General features: G+C 38.2%; 2 protein-coding genes across 9 annotated transcripts; one reads left to right on the top strand and one right to left on the bottom strand.

Annotated features, from left to right (window-relative positions):
- Positions 1-15: 15 nt before the first annotated feature.
- On the bottom strand, positions 16-15,007 carry c1galt1la (core 1 synthase, glycoprotein-N-acetylgalactosamine 3-beta-galactosyltransferase 1, like a). 4 transcript variants are annotated; one of them, XM_051424926.1, is made up of 4 exons: positions 14,862-15,007; positions 5,149-5,403; positions 3,237-3,901; positions 16-1,255 (listed from the first exon to the last, which is right to left on the bottom strand). In XM_051424926.1, the coding sequence occupies exons 2-4, from the start codon at positions 5,357-5,359 to the stop codon at positions 905-907; spliced, it is 1,227 nt and encodes a 408-aa protein (XP_051280886.1). In that variant the 5' UTR covers positions 5,360-5,403; positions 14,862-15,007; the 3' UTR covers positions 16-904. The 4 variants fall into 4 exon arrangements, with proteins under 4 accessions (XP_051280886.1, XP_051280887.1, XP_051280883.1 ...); XM_051424927.1 differs by lacking the exon at positions 14,862-15,007 and adding an exon at positions 10,036-10,127; XM_051424923.1 differs by lacking the exon at positions 14,862-15,007 and adding an exon at positions 6,469-6,747.
- b4galnt1a (beta-1,4-N-acetyl-galactosaminyl transferase 1a) lies at positions 8,608-26,210 on the top strand. Of its 5 annotated transcripts, XM_051424920.1 has the most exons (12): positions 8,632-8,772; positions 13,540-13,604; positions 17,424-17,635; positions 17,731-17,913; positions 18,582-18,688; positions 18,847-18,884; positions 18,972-19,152; positions 20,265-20,357; positions 20,467-20,654; positions 20,755-20,895; positions 21,912-22,149; positions 22,488-26,210. In XM_051424920.1, exons 3-12 carry the CDS (start codon positions 17,424-17,426, stop codon positions 22,697-22,699), a joined length of 1,593 nt encoding a protein of 530 aa, XP_051280880.1. In that variant the 5' UTR covers positions 8,632-8,772; positions 13,540-13,604; the 3' UTR covers positions 22,700-26,210. The 5 variants fall into 5 exon arrangements, with proteins under 5 accessions (XP_051280881.1, XP_051280878.1, XP_051280880.1 ...); XM_051424918.1 differs by lacking the exon at positions 13,540-13,604 and having other exon boundaries at positions 8,615-8,772; XM_051424922.1 differs by lacking the exon at positions 17,424-17,635 and having other exon boundaries at positions 8,633-8,772.
- The last annotated feature ends 954 nt before the right edge of the window (positions 26,211-27,164 follow it).

Raw genomic sequence — 27,164 nt, 5'->3', positions numbered from 1 at the left:
ACTTGACAAGAGGGATTCATTGGAGTTTTGTATAATACTGTGTTCATCAAACGCTACAGCGATCTCAAACAGAAGCACAGGGGGTTTCAAGTACGCACTTCTCAGAGCATCTCACATCAATCAAAGGTAAAAAGAAAATACATTTTCACAGCACAGTTGTTGCTTTTCTTACAGAAACAAAAATCATATCACTGCTGGCTGTGAATTTAGAGTCTGCATTAACTATTTAAATGCAGAAGATTCAAAGGGAAATTAAAAAGAAAAAATAAGACACAAAGGCAAAAAAAAAAAAAACAGTAATTCCAAAGTCATTTTGCATTTTGTTTCAGAAAGCCAAAAAATGTTTTAAATAATTAAAATGGAACATCAGAAAAGAAATACCAGCAAAATCAGATTTAACACCAGAAAAGCAAAGAGGCCATACATAAAAGAAGCTAAAGTTGTGACAAACACTGTCATGTGTTGCTGCTCTCCATTTCAAGAAAAAAAAAAAAAACAATTAAAAATGATAAAAAAAATCTTTCAAAACATCTGCTACTGTATTATTGGCTCCGATCAAGTACTTGTAAAACACATTAAAATGATATTCTATGTGCCTCTTGCATCATTCCAAGCATACATATGTGACTGTGACATTTAAATGTTGCTGTAAATGATCATGTCCAATGTAAATAATCTAAAGTTAATGTTTATCGTGGTTAAAATATAACCATATAGAGCTGCCACAGAATCATATGAGATTTTAACCACTCACACTGAGCTCTTACAGTGTCATACTGACTAGAATATACTGTGATCGGATTAAGAAAGCCCTGTCGGAATAAAAACATTAGTAGGCCAACATACTGGTTAATACAGCTCTCTGGCACAGTCATGCACAGACAAAACCAGCTAAAACACAGAATCAGCGGTGCCTGCCATGTGTAACTGCAGTCCTGTTCTCAGTGACGCCAGAGTTTAGATCGTCTTTCCCAGCTTTCTCTGACTCCGTCTCTGCTTTAGTTTGGTTTCCACTAACAAAGAAGGCTGAAGTTGTGTGAATCCTTCCATCTGTCACCTCCTGCACCCCTTTAAACTTCGCCGTCACGACTGTCTGGGAGAGTGGGCCGAGGCTCAGACTCTGGCGCAAGGGGGGCCGGTAGCGTGACCTGTAGCCATACGCTCTCAGGTGATAGGTGTAGTATTCCAGTGTGTACATCAGCTCTGCTTCTACATAATGGAAAGATACTGCCAGGTCAGAGCAGCACTGTGGACCCTGGGGAAGAATAACACACACACACACACACACACACACACACACACACACACACACACACACACACACACACACACACACACACACACACACACACACACACATTAAAGATACAAGTTAGAAAAAAGATTTAAAAAGCCATTCATTACAGCGACATTATAACAAACTTTAAAGATGCTGCATGTAGAATTGAACAATTATGAGACATATAAACAAACAAAACCAACTGTCAAAAGGAGTCTCTATCATCCAACACACTGCAATCAAATCTTACAGGTTTTACTGCACAAATGTACATCACTTTACAGAACAAAAGAGAAATTGATTGTTTGAAGTACAAACATTTTTACGTGGATAAGACTTTGCCTGTTAAATAAAGAGAAATAACTGGTGTAATGCAAGGGAAGAAAATCATGTAGGAATATTTTGTATGCAAACAGCATAATGAGCAAATATGGTCAGGTCTCCATTTTACAAAGTGGTAATCCCATTTTTGCGATTACTAATAAGTCATTGTAAAAAAGAAAAAAACTATCACTTCTTGTATAAAAATGCTACATGTAACACCTCTCATGTGTTTTCATTTGCTAATAACATTTGAAGGATAAGGCTGGCATTATTTTACAAATTCAATGAAAAGACTAAAACCAACAATATTTTAGCCTGTTCCTTCCTGTTTATTTAAAAAAAAGGACCATTTCCTAAAACAACTGGGCTCTGAGGTTTTTAGAAAATGTTACTCAAACAGCAGTAAATGGTGCTTTTGTTGGGGACTAATTTTAACTGTGGATTAATACACATTTTGTGTGCGAGTATATTCAGCAGCAGGATGATGTATTTAAGTCTGACTCAAAATAAAGTGTCTATGTTCATCCTGATGAAAGCTGCTACGCGGTGCAACAGTGTGGCTCATTTATGTGATTTTATCTGTTTTTGGACAGCAGAGGTCTATGGCACAAAGGTACAATCAAGATTTGGCAAAGAAAATACTTGTTTGTGGTCACAAGTCATTGTTTGCTTTGTTCTTTTTGTTTTTGATCACAATAAGAAGAATAAAGAAGCTCAACAGCCTTATCCTTTAGTTCTTTGGTCATACTGTCATATGTTGACAGTTCTGAAACCACAAATTTCCATTTTAACAGTCTGATAAAAAAAAAAAAAATTCCAATTACTTTGATATTAAAAGTTAATTTGTTTTCTTGTTTCCCTCTCAAAGACAGAGGACAAAGCAGCTACACACACTGGCAGGCAGTGTTTGACAGGATCAGCAATGGAACTGTCTCATTTTAATTGCAAATTACAATAAATTAGTTGCATCATCAGCGACAAATTGACCAATTTTCCTTTTGTTGACAGGACATTGTCTCTGCTGCAATCATCTACTTTAAAATGAACTCATTTCTGTTTCGATTCACTCGTTCTATGCAGGGGTCAGGTACGGAATTTGAAAGTGCCAGATAATGACATATTAATTTATTTAGTTATTATCTCTGTGATGAGTCATTTATATCAACACCTTCATTTTGTTTAATTCATCAAAAGCAAAATAAACAGACTACTGCAAACTATTCACTTTCAGTAAGGAAATAGGTCTCTACTGTACATTTCATAATAAAAGAGTAATTCTCTCCTTTGAGGTGCAGATGTACACTAATGTTATTAAAGGATTTAGAACAGCTTCACCCCTCAACAGCATGTCTTCCTAACCTGACTTGCTTCTTTCTAATAAGCCTAATCCACTCCACAGGATGTCTGTCTCACCAAGAAACCATAAATCACTTTGTGATTTTAGTAATGGTGCCATTTTAGGCACTTTTAGGCATTTTACCTTTATTGGACAGCTTACAGTGCAATTATATGGTATGCACCTTAATTCTTAAGCACGGGTATGATATATATGTTTTCTTTTACCATTTATACCATACTGTAGTGCCATTTCACAACACTAGCTCATAAATAAAACAGAAGTGAAGGGACTTGCCTCAACAATAGCGTAGTAACAATAGCTCCAGTACCAGAAGCTCTTGGAGAACTTGCCAGTTAGATGGTGCTCTGGCACAAATGGGTGGAAGGTTTCTCGATGCAAAGTATCTCTAGAGTCCCCCGCCACAACACCCATCTTCTCCAAACACTGCCCCAGTGCTAAGTCCTCTACAGGGGTGGTGTGTGTGCAAACTTTGGTCCGAAAGCCTTCCACAAATCTTTTGAGGGCCTCTTTGCTAAGCACATAGCCTGCCCCTCCACTCATGTAGCCTTGCTTGGTGTAAGGCTTGAAGCGTTTGCCGAAGTAGATGGGCTCTTCAGGGGTGTGGTTGGACAGAATCCAGCGCAGGTTGTCCACCACCACGTAGGTGTCGTCGTCTGCTTTTAAGAACCAATCCGCTTCATTGGCATGGTGCTCGTAGACATAATGGAAGGCTCGAATGGTCTTCCAGTAGAGCTGGTCACGGCCCTCCTTAGTGCCCAGGCCCACAGTGGGGAAGTCTGGGTCCTCCACAGAGCTCATGAACACCACCACGTTGCAGTGACGACTCCAAGTGGCCCTGACATGGCGGGCTCTGCTCTGCAAGTTATATGGCCCTGTCATCACCCAACAGAGAACACGTACCTTCTGGTACAACACATCTGCCACCCGACTGTCCTCATCTAGAGGGACACAGCAAACAGTGCAATACATAACAATGTTAACTGGTGTGCAGTGGAGCTAACCTTAAACAAGAGCACCACTTCTCCCTTTCCAATCAGTTTTTTTCTGATTTTTTCACTCCATTTTGGTATGTGAATGTTACAGATAAGTAAGAAAGACATCAAAGACAAGTCAATGTATCTTCCAGTCTATTATCTTACCTACATACATAACATATATAAATATACACTGATCAGCCATTACATTATGACCACTGACAGGTGAAGTGAATAACACTGATTATCTGGTTATCAAGGCACCTGTGGGTGGGATATATTTGGTAGCAAGTGAACATTTTGTCCTCAATTTGGTGTGTTAGCGACTTTGACAAGGGCCAAATTGTAATGATTACGACTGCGTCAGAGCATCTCCAACACTGCAGCTCTTGTGGGGTGTTCCCGGTCTGCAGTGGTCAGTACCTATCAAAAGTGTTCCAAGGGAGGAAAAGCTCACTGATGTACGCGGAGAGTCCAACAGACAAGCTACTGTAGCTCAAACTGCTGAAAAAGTTAATGCTGGTTCTGATAGAAAGGTGTCAGAACACACAGTGCATCACAGTTTGTTGGTATGGGGCTGAACAACATTATGACCACCAGGGTCTCATTAGGGTGGTCATACTGTTATGGCTGATTTATATTTATATTTATATTATGTTTGAGCAAACTAGATCATTCTTTAATTTATTTGAATCTCTGTATTGGTTCTTATAGCTGAACTGCGACCAGTCATTAGTCAATTGACAACAAGATTAGATGGCTCTTATTGAATAGACCTTTTTCACAGCAAACATTTTGACATGAAACAGGGTAATCACAGGTGTTACCAATGATACTTATTAAGGTTCTGTTCCATTTAATGTGGCAGAGTGTTTCCAGTGAGCCAACATGCACGATAGCAGCACTCTGGCTTTGTTTGACCTGGATGAACTGGAACCTTTGGTAACACCTGTGTTCACACAGCTATTTCACATCAAAATGACTGTTGTGAAAAGGGTCAATAGTGGTGTATTTTATAAAATCTAGCTATGATGTGTAAGAGATGCAAGGTTTTAATTTAGAGGTAATTATCCAATACAGGATACATAATTTAATGCAGCTTTGATATCAGATATAGGGAGACTAATAATAACTAAAACTCTCTTTTTACCATACCATACATACAAAATGATTTTATCTGTAGAGGACCAGTGTGAAATAGTGTAAAGCACCTGCATGGTGAGGGTGGAGCAGGTTGATGAGAGCAGCTCCCTCTTTCTTCCAGCTGATCGGGGTCTCCTCCACCGCTGTGGCTTTTTCCTGAGCCTCTGACAGCACGGGGTAGCTCCTCTCAAACCACACCTGGCGCAGGAAGAAGTAGATGCTGCAGGCACCCACCAAGAAGCCCAGGGAGAAGGCCCATCTGGAGCTGGAGCTCTTCATGGCGACACCGTCTCCAGCACAGTGATATCCAAATTACAGCATGTCTGCAAGGGAACACAATACACCAGGATCCATTTGATGGACTGACAGACCTGACATGTGTATGTAAATGTTTCTCTTCAGCTTATAAACAATATTATTTTTTACAAATCATTGTGTCAGAAAAGGCAATAAACTAAACGTTTGCAAGGCAGGACACGTTTTAAAAATGAAAAGATACAATATAGTGAGAGACCAGACTACAACACAGTTTAAGCCCCCTGGAGCCTGAAAGCCCCCCTATATTCACAGGGAAATTGTGCCTTAAAACAAACTGTAACGTGTGTTATTGCAATACAATTGAACAGGAAAATCTAAACCCACAGATTGTCTCACTAAGCTGGAAATCAAAGTGTCTGGACTTGACAGTTAGGCTACTGGAGTGAGTACACTAACCAACACTGAACGTTTTGATTCCCAACACAAATCATTTCTAACTTGAATGTGAGACTTACTGTGAATCACAAAGTGTGCTCCAGTAAAATGCTGCTGTCCCAGTGATGTGTCCCACTAATCACTGTCTGTGGAGAAGCTCCAAGATTTAACTGGATGACATCATCACTCATGCCTCCTTCTTTTGTTCAGCTTTAGGTCTCTAACGCAAACATTTAAACTAAGATGTTTCTCATTCTGGCGTGAGGACTTCAGAGAGGTCCTTTATGGACATGGACTTTAACACTTGACACAGTGTCCGTATGTCACAGCCAAAAAATGTTTTCATTTGACTCTGTTGCCTCGCGGATGAGGTTAAAGACCCGTGACGGATGTTAACGATTAACATGACGAGAGTTGTCTTTGGCAAAAAAACCCATAAAAAATAAAAAAGTGTTCTCTCCTTGCATGATGCTTCCCTTTTATTATCCTGACGATTAATAAAACCAGGCGACGATCCTGTTACCCTAATGGAGGCATTTACACCCGCTTATATGCCTCCAACACATGACTGAGATTGCGAAAGCGAAATAAGGCCATGTGGGATCCACATCTTTAACTCTGTTCTCATTACTATTCTCAGCAAACGTGTATTTCCAGCCAGCAAGAATATGCTTCATTTTAGTGTGTGTTATTACCTTCGCTGGGGGGATCAGTCATTTGTGAGCACGGTTATGCTTGCAACTCCTGCAGCGACATATCTCCTGTTTCTGTAAACGGCACGAGCCTGCTACACCTGTCAGTCATATCGCCGCGTGCCGGTCACATTCATCCGATGTATTGTATTTTTTTGGGGGGGGAGGTTGAAGTTGTCCTTATTTTCGCGTCGCCAAACAAGATGATTAGTTAAGAGGAGAGCCGCTGTGCCGATTTACATTCTTCAGCATCACGAGCTAAGCTCTTAAAATGCGGCCTTGTCATTGGCTGGCTACCGGTGACGCGTAGAGGAAGCCGCCTTTCACGTCCTGAAATGCATGAAGGGAAATAAACTGGTGGTTTGCGTTTTAACAAGATGCATATATTACCACTGGAATATTTGAGTTAGAGATGCAGAGAGAGAAAAGCTAAAAGAAAGAGATGTAAAACTGGCGCTTTACCATTCGGCCGCTAGGTGTCGCCCTAACAAAGCCTACAACATACCATCTTCAAGCCTTCAAATCCTCTCAGCTCCTGTTAGCCGGTTATTTAATTTACATGAATCCATATGCAGTGGTGGGAGGTAGTAATCTACTGCACCTTTTAAGCTACTTGTATTTTTTATAAGTATATGCTAATTCACTTCCACTCCATTACTTTAGAGGAATGGAAATAATGTAGTTTTTCCTTCACTACATTTAACTGCTACAGTCATGAGTAACTTATTAACTATGAGTCATTGTTAGAGATTAAAGACCCCACATACCAACACATGTGTTTTTTAGTTCCCTTGCTCATTTAGACCTACTCAGGTTGGACTTACATGAGCTCAACATGTAGGCTACAGAAGAAGGTTTTAACTCATTTGTGCCAAAAGACTACATTTACTAGGATAAGAACAAATGTCATGAACTCTTGTTCTGCAGTCTGTGACTCTGTGGTCATAGAAGTGGATGTGCCTACTGAGGCACACAGACAAATCTCTCCTCACACACACACACTAGTCTCTTGCAGACTGAAGTGTAGCAACGGTCAAGAGAGGCAATTGAGTTGTAACCGATGAATTGTCTGTATTTCCAGCTCTTGGAGCAAATACTTAACTTCCCATAAATATGTATGTCTGCATTTACAGATTTGTCCACACATTTTCAGATCTATGTACACATTTACAGATTTGTCTACATACTTACAAATCTGAATACATATTTGCAAAGATCTGATTACGCACGCACAGATTCTGAACACACATTTACAAATCTCTGTACATATTTACAGATTATTTATCACATTTACACATCTGATAACAGGTTGGCTTTTTAGGAATAAAGTCGCTTAGAGTATCTCAAACAGAACGCACTGAACGAGGGTACTGGGCGAAACCAACTGTACAAGTTGTGAGGGGGGGGTCAAACATTGGTTTGCTTTAACAAACGGAAATACATTGAAAATAAATAGTAGATAATGAGAGACACACCCGGTGACAAAAATGAAGGACATGTTTAACATATTTTATACTGTATATTTGGGGTGGGGTGAAGGCAGATTGGTACTTTCTCACTGTCTACTTTCCCTTTAAAGTGTCATTCAGACAGGATGTGTTTTTTATTTGTTTACGTTGCTTAATTATTATAGGCAAAGCACCAAGGCAAATTCCTTGCACGTCTTAAATCTAACTTGGCAATAAACCCGATTCTGGTTCTGATATAGAAAAGTTGAACTACCTGGTCCAGTGATGACACAAAAGAGATGGAAAGATGGTGCATGTTAAAAATGATAAAACCAATAAAAAATATATAGTCTGTTTAATAATTACCAGAAATACCAGCAGTGACAGGTCGAAGTACGGTGTCTGTTTTGGGTTTGTTTTTGAAGGGACTGTCACTTTAAAAGGCAGCAAACAAAGCATACTTAATATAAAATGAATCTCCCGTTGATAAATCTTAACGGCATAACTGCTGTATGATCATTCTTTACATAGCTGAGCAGATTACAGTATTTCATGTGGAAGTAAAATAGATAGACAGGAACTGTTTTTAGTGAATTGTGATTGGCTTTCAAAATAGGTTGTGAAGTCACAAAATCATTGTTGGCTGCCCTCCCCTGAATAGGATATGACCTCATCTGAAAGCATACTTTGAGACAATTACGGGAAGTTCTGAAAAAATAGAGGCATTTCATTAAAATGTTGTTCATTTGGTCATTACATTGCAGCAGTGCTTTTATTGTGTGTGTCCCATGTAGTGTCCAGCCTGACAACCGCTTCTAAAATTTGATCAGACGTTGGAAATATTTATCCCACGGAAACAGTAAGAAATATGTTTGTCTCTCTTCCTAATGTCTGTATACAGAACAGAAGTGTAGGGCATGTTTGGGTATTGAAATACTGGTTTCACTGGTTCAATAATGCTGATAAATATTTATCAAAGAGACTGTAGGACTAGACGTGCGACTATGACTTATTTTGTAAGAAGGCTTCTTGAAAGGTGACGCGTCTAACCCACTAACTGCTTTTAAATATATAATACACTCAATGCTTTTTCCAAAAAGATTTTAAAGGAAGGGTTTCAGTTTATGAAAAGTCAGCAAATTAGTTTAAGAACCGGTTTGCCACTCAGTCAGGGAAGTACCATCGTTTTTTCTATAAACACGCACTGTACCTGCCACAGCAGCAACATTGGTGAAAAAAATATTAAAAATAGCCATGTAGTCAGATGTCTAATGACCAAGTCTGAGTTTTAAAATGCTCTGGAGTTTGCCATTGCATGTAATGAACAGAAAACCTTTGAAAATGATCTGGAGGACAAACTTATTTGTTGATAAGCTTCCTTCCCTACTAAGTAATTCTAGATATCCCTGCATTCACTGAATCTATTAACAATCAGTCATATTTTGAACTGCTTACTTACTAACTGCTTCTAGTCAGACATACTCATAAACATCATTTGATTAGTTTCACATATCATAAACACACAATATTTACAAAAATATTTGAAATCACAAAATTAATCAAATATGTATAGTCCTATGAAATGGCTCTACAAAAATATACAACACATTTTTGTGATATTTGTGGGGAATCACAAGGCTTTGACTATTGTTTTAAGTTGTTTTACACTTTCCACATGATGGCATGGTGAGGTTAAATCTTAATATGCATGGGAGTGTGCAGATCGGAAAATAGCAGCTGCACCACAAGAGTCAATACAAGACGTAATTCAGCAACAACTGAACAAATTGGCAGCTTATGTTCAGATAACAGTTGAAACTACTCAACAATCAGATATCATATTACACTACTTAATTGCTCTGCAGTAAGTATTTCCATTGGAAAGTTCAGCATTTTGACATTAGTTTCAGTCCTTTCTTTCAACTTTGATGATAAAGGGAGGTTTTGGCTCTATTTGTATTTCTAAGGCTATTTCTGAGCTTTTCATGATAACTGTTGACATGGCCAAACCATAAAGTGTTAGTGCTGGGCAACAGACAGAGTTCCTAGAACAGATCCTACTAAGGAACACTCCCTGGACACTGGCCGTTTCCTTTGAGAGCAGCATTACGGCAACAGTCACCTTTGGTTCGCCCCCTAAAATCCCTCTGGTGGATGCAGCCAGACCGGGACGAACGCTTTCCTTCTCAAAACTCTGTGAAAAGCAAGGTCACAGCACAGAGCCTATGTAGCAAAGTACTGCAATCAAAGAAGGCTTGCCATATCTGTAAGGGAAAGCGCATATCTTGCTCCATGATGTGGTATCTATACAGACTGCATAATGACCATAAGATCAAGATTGGGTCAGCCAGGCTGTCTATTCCACTCCTTATGGTGGCTTCATGTGCAGAAAAAAAAGAAAAAACACACAGAAGAAGAGATTTTGCTGTCTTGTGCTGTTGTTATGGTGTTTTTACTGCAGACTCAAACATTGGTGTGGATCCAAGTTGTTTTCACACGAAAATGCCCTTTTAAAAATTTGAGAGCATTGTTTGCAGTTGGGATTTGTCTATGTTAGCCCTCAAAACACCAACAGGATCTGCAGCTGACCTCAGCAGCAGTTCACTTTCCTCAGTTATACACCTTCCGCATCAGATGTGTAGTGCTAAGTAGAGCAGCTGCGGCAGTTGGACACCACTCCCTTTTCAGTTAGGGAGTGGTGACTTGTTGACTTTGACTTTGACTTGTTGACTGCTTCTAACACATCATCTTTGAGGACAAAATGTTCACTTGCTGCCTAATATATCCCCCCCACTGACAGCTGCCATGATAACCAGATAATCAGTGTTATATATCACCTTTCAGTGGTCATAATGTTATGGCTGATTGGTGTATTTAGTTAGTTATTATCCTTTTGAAAAATTCCCTTTGTGTCTATGGCAACTGTCAGACAAATACAACCACAGCAAAATAAATTAGGCTACAGTTAAAGACAAACATTTAAAAGCAAAGTGCTCCACATCAACATTAAGAGTGTGACAAAAAGGAACTGACTAGAAAGGGGATGCTATGTAGTCCAGTTCTAACAGCAACTTGTACTCACCACAGAGAGGATGTGGTAGGCTGCAGGCTGCAAAACTCTCTTAAAGTTTAACTGTGAGAAATACTTAGCAATAAAACGGAGAGTTAGAGTACTCTCAAAATGACTACACAAATGAACAACGAAAGAAAATGAGGATCTGTCTGTCTGCTTCAAACTGTCATGGCTTATGCATGAAGTATAATTGTAGTCCTCTTCTGTATATTACACCTGTGTTTAAGATATTATATATTATATCAACTTCAGTACACTCACAGTAATAGCTACTTGTTGGTTTGTCTTTTTGTAGTTTTACTCAAGTTGGTTTTTAATATAGAACTTTTAGCAGACTTTTAGTAGTATTTTTTTTTTTTTTACACTGCTGCACTGTTTTAATCAAGTTAAGGATCTGAGTACTCTTTCCACCACAATCAATTTGAGGCTTACAGGCCAGCGATAGATTGAAGAAAGCATCTGCTCTGTTTGAGCAGCTGGATAACACAAGCACTGAACATAATGCATCCATCAGTTTGGATCACAAAGACAAATATCAACAAAGTCACACAGGACTTAGGGGAGACCGGGGCTTGTTGTCACACTTTTTACACTCTTATATATTTCTTGGAATCAATACATCATATAAAAAAAAATAATGTGTACCAGATGAAAGACCAAAGTCTTAGGTATATATTTTGTATTCATGTCATTTTCATATCTTGTGTCAGTGCAGAGTTATAAGCAATCAAATAGAGAGTGTGAACATGTGACATGTTGCCCCACCATCGGGTAAGTTGTCTCACTACATGGGGTAAAATGTCACACTGGATTTTGCAACTAATAAAACAAGGACAAAATTATTGTTGTTGTTCTGTTTTACATGAAAGTGAACATTGAAGTCAGGCAGAGAAAATGTTTATCAATGAGCTTGAAAAGGCCATTGAACAAACGTTAACATAAAATATTATGCAACATGCACTGGATTAAAGTCCTTAGGAACTGCTGGCACGTAGGCTATGGCTCTCAGACTCAAATTCTTAAACTGAAAATTCCAGATTGAATTGAATTACAAAAAAAGAAAGTCCTGAAATGTGGACATAGTTCCAACAACAACTGGAAGATCCATTCATAAAAACTCAAACAAAACCTGACAAACAAATTTCCTCACTAGTCAGACTCATCATCCACATCGCAGTTCTGGCATACGTAGACTGATTTGCCAGGGGTGCATTCTTCATGGGCCCATCCTTTGCATAATATTGTATTATTATATTATATATTATATCATTGTAATACTGCATAATATTATTATAATAGTGCATAATATAATAATGCACTATAACAATAGTGTTAAAAAATTGCAAGTCAATATATGCAGTGTATTTTCATCAAAACATGCGTGTGACAACTAACCCCAAAAGAGACATGTTGCCCCAAACTACCATTTTTGCTAACACTAGCTCTAGCTTAAAGTTAGCGTAAAACAAAATAATGACTGAGGTATGACAGGATGCCTTAATCTCTCCTCTAACAATTCTACATGTATCACTGTTACGATTTTTATCTGAACGAAGCTTATTTTGAAATATATAAAGTTGATATTTTTTACTTTGGGTTGTGCAAAATGGTTACTTGGTGCTCATCTCAGCTCACAATGTGCTATCCTCTTCTCAGACAGGACATGACACCTGACCATGTAAAGGAAGAAAACTGGTATTCCACTTTTTAGTTGTGCCCCCTGGTGGAGAAGATAATTGCAATGTGACAACTTACCCGTGTGACAACAAGCCCCGGTCTCCCTATATATAATGTGTCCATAATAAAACAAAAGAAAACTCAACAATAACAATAGGATGAATAAAAAAAGGCAACACTAAAACAGAATAGAAAAAAAGGGTAAAACATTTTGTGGATTCAGTACTTTCCCTTTAAAGTGTCATTCAGACAGGATGTGTTTTTTATCTGTTTAAGTTGCTTAATTATTATAGGCAAAGCACCAAGGCAAATTCCTTGTATGTGTAAAATTAACTTGGCAATAAACCCGATTCGGATCAGTTATGACACAAAAGAGATGGAAAGATGGTGCGCGTTAAAAATGATAAAACCAATAACAAATATATAGTCTGTTTAATAATTACCAGAAACACCAGCAGTGACAGGTCGAAGTACGGTGTCTGTTTGGGTTTGTTTTTTAAGGGACTGTCACTTTAAAAGGCAGCAAACAAAGCACACTTAATATAAAATGAATCTCCCGTTAATAAATCTTAACAGCATAACTGCTGTATGATCCTTCTTTACATAGCTGAGCAGATTACAGTATTTCATGTGGAAGTAAAATAGATAGACAGGAACTGTTTTTAGTGAATTGTGATTGGCTTTCAAAATAGGTTGTGAAGTCACAAAATCATTGTTGGCTGCCCTCCCCTGAATAGGATATGACCTCACCTGAAAGCATACTTTGAGACAATTACGGGAAGTTCTGAAAAAATAGAGGCATTTCATTAAAATATGCTGTTTGTTCATTTGGTCATTACATTGCAGCAGTGCTTTTTTTGTGTGTGTCCCATGTAGTGTCCAGCCTGACAACCGCTTCTCAAATTTGATCAGACGTTGGAAATATTTATCCCACGGAAACAGTAAGAAATATGTTTGTCTCTCTTCCTAATGTCTGTATACAGAACAGAAGTGTAGGGCATGTTTGGGTATTGAAATACTGGTTTCACTGGTTCAATAATGCTGATAAATATTTATCAAAGAGACTGTAGACGTGCAACTATGACTTATTTTGTAAGAAGGCTTCTTGAAAGGTGACGCGTCTAACCCACTAACTGCTTTTAAATATATAATACACTCAATGCTTTTTCAAAAAAGATTTGAAAGGAAGGGTTTCAGTTTATGAAAAGTCAGCAAATTAGTTTAAGAACCGGTTTGCCACTCAGTCAGGGAAGTACCATCGTTTTTTCTATAAACACGCACTGTACCTGCCACAGTAGCAACATTGATGAAAAAAATATTAAAAATAGCCATGTAGTCAGATGTCTAATGACCAAGTCTGAGTTTTAAAATGCTCTGGAGTTTGCCATTGCATGTAATGAACAGAAAACCTTTGAAAATGATCTGGAGGACAAACTTATTTGTTGATAAGCTTCCTTCCCTACTAAGTAATTCTGGATATCCCTGCATTCACTGAATCTATTAAGAATCAGTCATATTTTGAACTGCTTACTTACTAACTGCTTCTAGTCAGACATACTCATAAACATCATTTGATTAGTTTCACATATCATAAACACACAATATTTACAAAAATATTTGAAATCACAAAATTAATCAAATATGTATAGTCCTATGAAATGGCTCTACAAAAATATACAACGCATTTTTGTGATATTTGTGGGGAATCACAAGGCTTTGACTATTGTTTTAAGTTGTTTTACACTTTCCACATGATGGCATGGTGAGGTTAAATCTTAATATGCATGGGAGTGTGCAGATCGGAAAATAGCAGCTGCACCACAAGAGTCAATACAAGACGTAATTCAGCAACAACTGAACAAATTGGCAGCTTATGTTCAGATAACAGTTGAAACTACTCAACAATCAGATATCATATTACACTACTTAATTGCTCTGCAGTAAGTATTTCCATTGGAAAGTTCAGCATTTTGACATTAGTTTCAGTCTTTTCTTTCAACTTTGATGATAAAGGGAGGTTTTGGCTCTATTTGTATTTCTAAGGCTATTTCTGAGCTTTTCATGATAACTGTTGACATGGCCAAACCATAAAGTGTTAGTGCTGGGCAACAGACAGAGTTCCTAGAACAGATCCTACTAAGGAACACTCCCTGGACACTGGCCGTTTCCTTTGAGAGCAGCATTACGGCAACAGTCACCTTTGGTTCGCCCCCTAAAATCCCTCTGGTGGATGCAGCCAGACCGGGACGAACGCTTTCCTTCTCAAAACTCTGTGAAAAGCAAGGTCACAGCACAGAGCCTGTGTAGCAAAGTACTGCAATCAAAGAAGGCTTGCCATATCTGTAAGGGAAAGCGCATATCTTGCTCCATGATGTGGTATCTATACAGACTGCATAATGACCATAAGATCAAGATTGGGTCAGCCAGGCTGTCTATTCCACTCCTTATGGTGGCTTCATGTGCAGAAAAAAAAGAAAAAACACACAGAAGAAGAGATTTTGCTGTCTTGTGCTGTTGTTATGGTGTTTTTACTGCAGACTCAAACATTGGTGTGGATCCAAGTTGTTTTCACATGAAAATGCCCTTTTAAAAATTTGAGAGCATTGTTTGCAGTTGGGATTTGTCTATGTTAGCCCTCAAAACACCAACAGGATCTGCAGCTGACCTCAGCAGCAGTTCACTTTCCTCAGTTATACACCTTCCGCATCAGATGTGTAGTGCTAAGTAGAGCAGCTGCGGCAGTTGGACACCTGGCATTTTTCAGTTAGGGAGTGTTGACTTGTTGACTTTGCTAATATGCTTGTTTAGGGGAGAGCAGCTCATTGGTAACAATTTTTATTTTCAGGTGATGATACACTAATGAAAACATATCTATGGATATATTATATTCTATTTCTTCTAGTAGATAGGGACACCAAAACAGCCAAATTAATCATAATAATCATAATGTTATGAATAGAGAGCACCACATTTTGCTTTCTCTGTCCTCTCCTGAAGGACAGTGGACAAGGTTAAGCTCCACACACAAACATACAGCACAGCAGACAGACTGTTCTTGATTTGATGACAATTCAAATACAAAGTAGAAAAGCTTTAGAAACAATATTTAGTTCTATTTCGAAATATAAATAAATTCTAATTCTAATTGCTCTTGCTAATGTCTGAATGTAATGTGAAAAACTACAACCTCTGTGGGTTTTTATAATAGTTTAAAATTGTGTGAAAATGCATAGTAGACAAGTAACAGGTAAACATTTCTTAGGAGAGAACCCCCAAATCCAGTGGCAGTTATTTCATTTCTGTCGCCTATTGCTTGGTGCACCTACTGCAGTGTCCATAGCTCTTTTTATTTATAATTGGTCATTTAATTGTCTGAGTTTTCTCTCTTTTCTGTCTGGTTGGTTTGGACATTGGTGGCATGGTTTTGTTCCACCAGTGTTGTATGTTGATGTAAACACATACACACAGTCATTTCCAAAACAGAGTAGATTTTAAGTGACTTACTTTTTGCCACATTTTTAAACACACACGTTTACTTTAATTTGAGTAACATTTCTTTAAAGTAACAGTAGAAATAATATTTAATACTCCCTTTAATTTCCTTCAACTGAAGGATATTTTTCTTTATATCTTTACTGTAAATAGTTTATATTTCCTATGCTAAACAGAATGTTCTGATTTGATACAGTTTTTCAGTTTCTGATTGTTCAATGTCCCCCAGTTATGAATATTGTTTTAGAAAATACATTTCCAGATACTGACATCTCCATACACCTCTACTTTCTAATAACAAGGACTGACTTATATCCTATATCTAAATATTATAATAAACTGCATCTATAGTCTCGTGGTGGTACTGAGTCGTTTTTCTGATTCGATCGTGAAACATTTCAAACTATCTTGAAGATATCAACTGCAATCTCTGTGGGTGAGAGATCACAAAAATATCTGCAGGCTTGTTCAGGAACTTGTCAAAATTGTCAACAATCCAATCAAAGTCAGTTCAATCAGGAGAGACTTAAATTAAATAATTAAATTATTCGACATAATGCACAATAGGTAAGATGAAGAAATATGAGACCCCATCATATTTTATGGGGTTGTGATGCCATGAGCTGAATAGCCTCCCTGAAAGAGTAAATGCCCTCAAATGTCATCTGATTGAGCTGGAAGAAGAAAAGGAAAAGAGAGTGAGAGTGTAAGTAGTTAGCCGCATGAAGATAATCTTTCTGTATGAACTTCTGTTACGACCTACGTTGTGGGGTCCAGGGGAAGAGAGGCGCAACAATTAATATTTTACTGGGCGTTTAAAGAAGGGCAGGAACCAGAAATATTTGTACTTTTAAACTATTTATTTCAACGGAAATGAGGTCAAACGTTACTCCAAAACAACTTCCTAAAAAGAAAGGAAGTGAAAAAACATTTAACTAAGCAAATCATTGATCCAATAAATAAATAACGCTATCCCTCCACTGAGGGAATAACAGTAACACACACGACGAGCACCACACAGCTCTGCTCCACAGCAGACAGGGACAGCAACAGCGACTCTATCTGGTGGTTTGGCCCACTGGCCCCGTCTGCTTCCGTCTCAGCAGCTTTAAAACAATCCTCCTGATTGCTAAACTAATGGTGTGCCTATCCAGTCGGAAGGGAGGGCGGTACCTGGAACAGGGCACAAGACAGCAGAGGCAAAACATACATGAGGGTAACCTGAGCTACACCGTTTTGACTTTGTTTTACTTTAATCTTCATTCTAGATGCGTACCACCTGTAAGAAGGGTCTTGTGGTGATTTTAGTCTGTGTACTACTGCTAGTCTTCTTTCATTATTGGAGCCCTTGGACCAGCTCAGCAGTTGACATACACCCAAGACAGGGAAGTCCGATAAAAAATCTCCTCGATGGGAAAATTAAAGACATCATCCGTGGCTATAGTGACGTTGCCTACCACATAAAGGAGGATGTGGCATGGTATGTTATTAGTCACTTTTTTTTGGGAACTTTTTTTGGAATTGTTTTATTGAATTTTCCTTTTCAAATCAGATATGTTTTTTCCCTTGACACAGTCGTTTGGCTCAAAATACATGTGTGTGTCTGGCTGATAAGGAGACCTTTCGACTGCCATTCTCCAATCTGATGTTCCCACGCGTGTGGGCCCACAACCTTGGTACCGCGTTCTTACAGTCCCATCCTGACCCTGAGGGTACAAAGCGTCACCGAGCGCAGGAATACAACAGCTTTCAGAAGAGGTAAAGTGTAATTGACACATTATTGAAGTCAGTGAACCCACCCATGTGTAAACACTGTCTGCTTGACTATATAAACTGTTGTAAGATCATACCTGCTTCATAATCAGTGTTAAGTTCATAAGTCAGTGTTAAGGGAGGATTTTGTCCTCTGACCTGCAAGCTTTAGTCAGGAATTGCTTAAGTTTGGAAAGACACCCCTGAGTCACTGAATACACTCACACTGTTGTCTATTTAAAGGCCTCGCTCACATTCTGGCTGTAAACTGGCAAGTGCTTTGCTGTTTTTGGTGTCCTTCACCCCAGTCTCATCATTTGCACTGGGGTTATTTGCAATGCTCAATGCATGGTAGTTATTAAGACCATGCAGTGAATGCACATAAGTAACCTGGTTTCTGTCAGCTTTATAAAGTAAACTGTTTCAACCGAAAGTAACTTGCATGTTGTGTAAGTTTGGGCAGGAAAAAACATGTCCATGGTTGTATTAACTGTGGATTGTTCAGTGGACTGAGTCTTCTCTGTGTCTCTTCTCTCACTGTCAAACTATAGTGATATATAAGTGAGCAATTCCAGACATAAATTATGTTGCTGAAAGTAAATTGGATTGGTGTTAATTGCACAGCGATGAATCAATGCAAGTACTTTCCTCTCTAATATGTTCTAAATATATAGGTCCTACAATCCTGCAGATGTGCTGATTGTAGCTGAGGCCAACAGTCCTCTTCAGTATCCTACCCAGGGCGTGGAGGTGCGACCTCTCAAAACAATCATCATTCCTGGTAAAAGCATATTCTACATGACATGACATGAAACTGATAGCTTAAACAATACATCTTCACCTTCACCTTTTGGTGCTGCTTTTGCTATTTAATTCTTTGTTAAAATGATAAAGCACCCTGTGTTGATATCACCAGTAGTAACTGCTCTCTTTCCATAGGTTTGGGTCTTAAAGAAGAAAAAAGACCAGACTATACGGTAATTTCTTCATTTTGGTGATTACATTGTGGTTGACATACCCATTTTTTTCTGTCTACATTTCTTTGACTTTTTTGTGTGTAACAGGTATATTTGACAGCAACACTTGGGACTTTTGATGTGGCTGCTACAGTGGACAGAGTCTCTGTTAAAGGAGAGGGAGAGAAGCACATGACACTGTCGAGTCTTCTTCTCTCTGCCCTGAACAGGCAGCTGCAGTTTGTCACCTATACAAACACTGTGTTCCATCCCAAGACAGCAGATACAGGTAAAGTTAGCATGTGGACGTATCTTTATCCTAAAAGTTGAGTGTTGTGTTCATCTATTCAACCCTATAGAGTAATCAGTAGTAATACATTACATTACACATCACACTATTTTGGATAGATATGTAATGAATGACATTATGGTAAATGGGTTAAAGATGTTATGGGTTATTTTTTTTATTATTAATATTATATGGTTACTTTAATAAATACCAAAAAAAGTGACCAGGACTCAAGTTGAAAGGGAGAGAGTTTAAGCAAGGTTAGATTTGACACAACACTGCTTTCACAATATCTTTCTAAACAGGAAGGGTTGGAAGAGACATTACGTCTTAGCAGTTAGGCATGAGGCATGTGGACACCAACCCCTATGACTCTTCATTTTCTTGTTATATCCTGTTTGAATGGGTGTAGGATTTCTCATACAAAGTTATTTGCATCAAAGTTTCAACATTTTGCCTGGCGAACCCGTCATGCAAACTTCATGCAAAATATATATGACATGGGCTAGGTAGTGTAGAAGAAAGCTTGATGTTTAGTAGGAGTTGAATAGGAGTTCTATTTTTTTTTTTTTTTTAAACAAAAAAACATAAAATAACAAATACAAGTGTTATTGTCATGAACATTTTCAGTTTTCCAGACCGAATGCGAATATTCCCTCCCTCTTGGGAATATTCTACATTAACTAGCGCCTGACAGATTGTGTATATATAAGGATTGCCAACATTCAGCTTCTGGCATTAGGCACCTACTTGCAGGAAATGTTCCTTGCTCTCATGCTACTCCCATTGTATTGTAGTTACAATAGGAGACACACAAACCTTATCACAAAGCATCAGTCAGGAATGTCTCAAACCAACAAGGAACCTTTGGACCTGTGATTGTGGAACACCTCCCATGGTTTATCACTCTAAGTATAGTAGAAATGGCTCAGGAATGCTACATGTCTGCTGCAGCCATATCTCAAAGCCAACAGCAATGATGTCAGTGACAAAGCATAGGCAATTAAAACTTTGCATAGTTTAACCATTAAAAATAACAATAACAAATAGGTTTATTTCTTTTGATGAATTCTGAAACCTGAATTTACAACAGTTGTTGTTTTGTTCTGCAGTTCAGTTTGCAACTAAAGATCATCAGTCATTTTTCACCATTAAAGTTGGACATGCAACCATCCCGAAACTTTACAACTCTGGATACCAAGAAGGTTTGTGACCTTATATATCGTTAGCAGTTTTATTTTGATGCAAAGTGTCACAGAAGGTCACGTCATGGGATCTTTTTATTTACTATATGTGTTTCTTGTTTCTACATAGAGTACAATATTAGCGCTCTAGTTACCATCGCCACCAAGACCTTTCTACGCTATGACAAACTCAAAGATCTCATCGACAGCATACGGCAATATTATCCCACCGTCACCATAGTGATAGCAGATGATAATGAACACCCTCAACCAGTGCCCGGGCCTCACACTGAACACTACACCATGCCATTTGGAAAGGTAAAGTTAATGTCTCTATGAAGTATCATGCATTGTGATTATTTACTTTTATTATTAACAGTGCGGTTCATGATTGTTGACCACCCTTTTTTCTGTACAGGGCTGGTTTGCGGGTAGAAACCTGGCAGTGTCTCAGGTGACCACCAAGTATGTGCTCTGGGTGGATGATGATTTTATCTTCACTGCAAACACCAAGTTGGAGAAGATGGTGGACATCCTAGAGAAGACTACTCTGGATCTGGTGAGATACATGCTAAGATACAGTACAATGTGTGCGGCAGATATCTGCTGCGTTGATGCCTGGCCCCTCTTGTCCTCTAGTTTGGTATGGTATTGGTATGTAATGGCACTGGATGGTCTCCAATAGTTTTATTGATTTGTGAAACACTTTCCCCTAACATGCTACATATGTAGATAAACTTACCTTACAGTTAACTGTCCAAGGTTTTCAACCTATAGACATCTGCAGACACTTGACAACATGCCTGCTGATGCTCTGCCAGGCCTGTGCTGCAGTCCTGTTTAGTGTTTGCTTGTTGTGAGGGAGATGATTAAACTCAGGTATCAATAACGTTTCATTTTCAAACTCTTTAGTTGCCTTGTCTGTATGGTTAGGATCAATGTCCAGCGGCATTGTCATTGCAATTTTAGAGAAATTATACCCAGGTCCTACACTATTATACCCAATATGATGAGAACACCGTCCAACACACCTTAAAAGTTGGCATTCATTACTCACTGTTTCATTTCAAATCCAATTTGCTGGTGTGTAAAGCCAAAAGTGAAATGTTCTGCTTCTAACAGATTGATTTCTTCAGAATATCTGCAGCAGGAAGTTGTGCTAAATTAAGTTAATTCAACCTGATAGGAAGCACAGTTTTGAATATATTTTAACAGGGTGAGCTTCCTGTTTTTTACATAATAAATCTTCTTATGCCTCAACTTACCTGTGACACCATGATGTGCTGGGAAAAGACTTTATTGGTCATTGTTCAACAGAAACAGGAACAGTTGGCCAGACACTGAATTGGTGGCACGTTTCACTCAAAGGTCAAAGGTTATTGTGACCTCAAAAAATGGTTTTGGCTATAATTTAATAAATTGGTCAATTCCAGTTTTCACACGTTGGTGTTATTAGAAACTACGATGAAATGAGGAGTGACATTCATCATTAAGCAGTAAGCATTTCATATATAATTTATTGTGTTTATAATTGTATTTGTTGTTCCAATATTGTTGCTGTCTTAATGACTTCAGGTTGGTGGTGCAGTGAGAGAGGTGACCGGCTACACTGCAACATACCGTCACACCATTTCAGTGGAAGAAGGGGGAGAGGGGGGCGACTGTTTGCATATCAGAAATGGCTACCATCATGTCATTGAGGGATTTCCCAACTGTGTGGTAGCTGATGCCGTCATCAACTTCTTCATGGGGAGGACAGACAAGGTGCAGCAGGTGGGCTTTGACCCCCGCCTGGCACGGCAGGCTCATCTAGGTAATGCTTTCAAATATATTAACAAGCAGTTTATACACCGATCAGCTGTAACATTATGACCACCTGGGCACCCTGGTTGTCATAATGTGCATAACTATGATGCACTGTGTATTCTGACACCTTTCCATCAGAACCAGCATTTACTTTTTCAGCAATCTGAGCTACAGTAGCTCGTCTGTTGGATCGGACCACACGGTTATTCACTTCACCTGTCAGTGGTCATAACGTTATGGCTAATCGGTGTATTGATGACACTGTTGAGTTGTTTCAGAAGAAACAAACCCAGAGGAAATTTAAGCAAAGATTGTTCAAAACTACATTTTCTTTTGACACTGCAGAGTTCTACATCGACGCTCTGGGCATCCTCCACATTGGCTCCTGTAGTGATGTCATAGTAAGCCACGCATCAAAGATCAAACTACCCTGGAGTAAAACAGACTCAGAAAAGGCTTACGACAAATTTCGCTATTCTTCTTCCAAGAAAAATAGTAACATGCATAATGAAGTCTTCTACTTCAAGAATAGGTTTAAGTGCATGACCAGTCAGTGAAACCCAGGGATTCCATATGTCTGTTTGCTGCCGTAATGTGAGGAAAAAAGGGAAATTAATGTTGGTAAAGAGAAGAAGTCTACTGTTGTAGTACTTGCTGTTAAACAGATTGGGTGGACAGATTTTGGCACTTTTTCAAGTCACTCATGTAAGAGTACTTTCAATAATGGAAATTCACCACAAGCAACTTTGTCTGCTTAGTGGTTTTTTTATTGTAATAAAATCATATATTGTCCCATTCCTAGTCCTGACATTTCAGTCATCAGCATCTTCCCATTCTGAAATTGTAACAACATTGCTGGTCCCTCTAACGAAATGATCCGCCACAACTGAAAACGAGCCCAATCAAATTAAAAACACAGTTTATAGAGTGCATGTAGGCCTATAGGTCAGTTTAAAAAGCTGATGCTGCTTTTGTTATTTTAATGGAACTAGAAATATAGGGAAGTATAGAGGTTACACAGTGTGTGTAACTGACATCCATAATCCATTTTTATTTTTGTGCTGATATTCCTGGTGCACACAAGAGGGACACCTCGCAAGTAAGAGGACTGAGTAGATTTGGTGCGGGCACTCATGCCCTTCTTTATTTTTTTTTGTTCACGAACAAGGGATGGACAATCTGTCCGTCACCGTTTTTCACATTCTCTTCTTGCCTTCTGGCATTATTATTATTATTATTATTATTATTATTATTATTATTATATATTATATATTTATTTATTTATTTATTTATATATATATATATATATATATATATAATTTTATTTTTATTTTTTTTTATTTTGTTTTGTTTGTCCAAAGTGTAATGTAAAGTTTTATGGGATCAAACAATATAAATCTGATTTGTCTGAATTCTGACTTGCTGTCAATTTGCAAGTGACCCCATCCTACTGGGCGGGGATCTTAACCTGGTCAGTAATGCTCTGCTGGACAGGTCTGGATGTCCCCTCCCATCAGATGGAGCATTGTCAAATGCCTTAACAGAAATACGCAACTCTCTTGAGCTAGCTGATATTTGGCGTGTTGTTAACCCTGACAAACAAGAATATACTTTTTATTCCCACGCTCATAACTCATATTCCCAGATAAACAATGGAGATTTTATCACTCTTTGCTGAAAGATAAAAATGTTGTGTCTATGATAAATGTGAAAATACAGGCGTATATAGAGATTAATCTTAAATCAGTCTAGTCAGTACAGACTGTATGGGAAGCCTTTAAGGCAACTTGCAGAGGCTGGGTTATAAGTTATTCAAGTTAGGAAAAAGGAAAAGAACGCAAGGAAGCATGGTCTGAGTAAGGAACTCAGATCCCTAGAATCAAGACATATATTGGACCCAGATAACCCTCAATTAAAGAACTCGATGATTATATAAAAACAGAATTACAAACAATTTTACATGAAGAAAATGCATTTGCTCTTTTTTAACTAGGCCGAAGACACTTTGAGACTGGTGACAAGGCTGGTAAACTACTCGCCTTAGACTTAAACAGCAAGAAAACCGGCAGTCAAGTACAAGTATTAAAGATGAGGGATGGTCTTTAGTTTGTGACCAAAACCAAATGAATCAAGTCTTTAAAAGGTTCTAGTAAGCTTTATAAATCAGACTGCTCCACTAGTGAAAATTACATGGAAGACTTTTTCAGAAACATGTCTTTACAAACCCTCAGTGAGGAAGGAAGGGAATCAATGGAGTCACCTGTCCTAGAAAATGAAGTAAAATCTGCTGTTAAATCTCTGTCAACTGGTAAGACACCAGGCGACGATGGTTATACAGCTGAGTTTTATAAATGTTTCCAAGACAGGCTAACACCATTTCTAATGCTGCTTTTTTTTTTCTCAAGTACTAAAGCTTATTGACACATTGACAGTTTTCTGGATATGGAGATATATAAGATCAACTACAGTAAGAGTGAGGCCATTCCACTCAACCATCTCACTTACCAAACACATTTGGGTACATCCCCTTTTAAGTGGACCCCCCAAGGTATGAAATATGTAGGAATTAAAATACGATCTCCAATTAGCAAAATTGTTGATATAAATGCACCAGAACTTCTTAAAACAGTCAGGGAAGACATTAAAAGGTGGACAGTTTTACCTATCCCTCTGGGGGAATCAGAAGTCATAAAAATGAGTTGGCTTTTCTCATGTCTTCTATACCGCTCAAATATATGATATGGGTGTACCTATTTTCCTTCCACAATGGGATAGAGCACTTACAAGTTGTACAAAAGTGTCAAAGTGTGTCAGATACAAACACATTATCCAAATCTTGCTGGCATGGCTGTGAGCTGGAGGGTACACTAATGCACTTACTGTGGTACTGCCCTCCTGTTTTGATTGAATGTTATTGAAAGCTTGTCACATGTCCTTAACATAGATATAATACCCTGCCCAATAACCTGTACATTAGGTGCGAATATGGACACTGCAAAACCCCAAACTGTACAAGGTATTATTGTCCTGGCTTTTCTATCAGCTAAACGGATCATTTTAATGAACTGGAAACAACGTAAGCCAAACAGTTTTAGTATGGAGAACTGGCGCAAGGACTTCATGGAGTTTTTATCGATGGAACAGGCCGCCTCCACTCTAGTAGAGGATAATAGGCCAGATGAATTGTGGAGCTTTTTTAAATCTTGTCTCCAGGAGACCCTCCATTTCCACAACCACCCCTTTATCCTTTTTGTTGGTTTGTTTGTGTTGGTTTGTTTGTGTTGGTTTGTTTTGTTGTTTTTTGTTGTTGTGTATGTTTTGTTGTTTTTATCAAAATATTAATAATAATAAAAAAACAGTTTATTAGTTATTACTAACTTGCTATTTATCATGGTTTTGCTACTCAGGGAACATGTCATGTTCATAAAATGTTTTTGAATGTATTGCGAGGCTCCAAAGAACAAAGTGACTAAGTGGTGTGAGTAAAGGAAAAGGTTGTAAACTGAGTTCTTATATTACAATGCTGTGCAGTTTCTGGAGTTATCATTTGCACTTTGCTCTGTAAGTAAGGAAATAATGAAGTACATCTTATCATGCTGGATTGTAATACTATTTTCTGAAGTCGGACTGAAATTGAATTCCCTTTCTGCCATATATGTTAAATGTGAAAACATTTATAAGTAATATTAACATATTTAAGTATCTACACCTTTTAAATTGTGTCATATTTATAGTTCATGTATCATTTTATCATTTCTCGCATGCTTTTTTTTCCTTGCTCTTTTCCTGTTACTCAAAATCCACATATCATCTGATCAGTGCTGCAACTTCCACCTGACTCTTCTTGATTATAACATGTCATTACCTAACACTTGCACACTCCCACTGCAATCCTACACACACACACCCTAATTTAAAAGACATACTTTTTACTTTATTTACTCATTCCTATGCACATTATGTTGCATGCACTCATTGGAAATCATTATAACTCCACTTGTAGACATTTTGTTGTTGTGTTCTCTGCAAAATACAGAAAAATAAAAAAATTTGATTGATTTGAAAAAAGGTTTGCCTTGCAAATAAGTATCTTTTTCTTTGGTGTCTGTCTCTTTTGTAGCACTTCAGTATAACTCCATAATGTTTATTTTAGCACTGTGGTCACTGCAGTCTTAGGCCTCTATTTGCATGAGTGTGGTTGTGTGGTTGTGTAGTTGTGTGTGTATGATGGAGACATTCATATTTTCCCAGGGACCTATTTTCCGTTGGTCTTACATTCCCAGGAGTCCTATGTTACCCAGATGTATATGGCACATAAAGGGAACATGAAAAAAAGTCTTGTGTTCCTCCTTTCTGGGGGTAAGGTTAGAGAGGACCCTGGGAACGCAGGACTGTGGGAACTTAGATAGCTCCTGTGTGTGACTGTGCACAGATGTTAAAGTTAATAAATTTTATCATGTGACTTCTTATTAATATGCTTACAGATGACTCACTGCTGTGATTGTACTTTTGTCGTTCTTCACCAAGGTTACAAAATAATGGCCATTATCTGACATTACCTCACAGCTTAAATATGAATACCAACAACTTGTGTTCATGTTTGGTTGTCTGGGGGATGTTGAAAAATGAGAACATAAATACAGTGGTGAGTGGTAAGTAATTAAGTACATTTACTCAAGTACAGTACTTAAGTAATTTGAGGTAGCTGAGTATTTCCATTTTATGTAACTTTACACTTCTACACCGTTACATTTCATTCAATATTGTACTTTTAACTCCATTACATTTATTTGACAGATAAACTTACTGGTTACTTTGCAGATTCAGATGTTACATTAGAAACATATGATTAGCAGATAAAATACAATACATTATAATATGTTACACCAGTGGACCACCAACAGGGTGTTGTTCTGGAGAAAGATAGTTGATTGGTGAGTGTCATTTCTAGGTCGTCAAATTTCATCGTCAATTCAGACATATCCACCACTGTATCCCTCAGAGTGTTGTCAAAATCCTTAC

This window comes from Dicentrarchus labrax, unplaced genomic scaffold (assembly GCF_905237075.1).
Source record: "Dicentrarchus labrax unplaced genomic scaffold, dlabrax2021, whole genome shotgun sequence".
NCBI lineage: Eukaryota > Metazoa > Chordata > Actinopteri > Moronidae > Dicentrarchus > Dicentrarchus labrax.
This window is presented reverse-complemented; position numbering and strand designations above follow the sequence as displayed.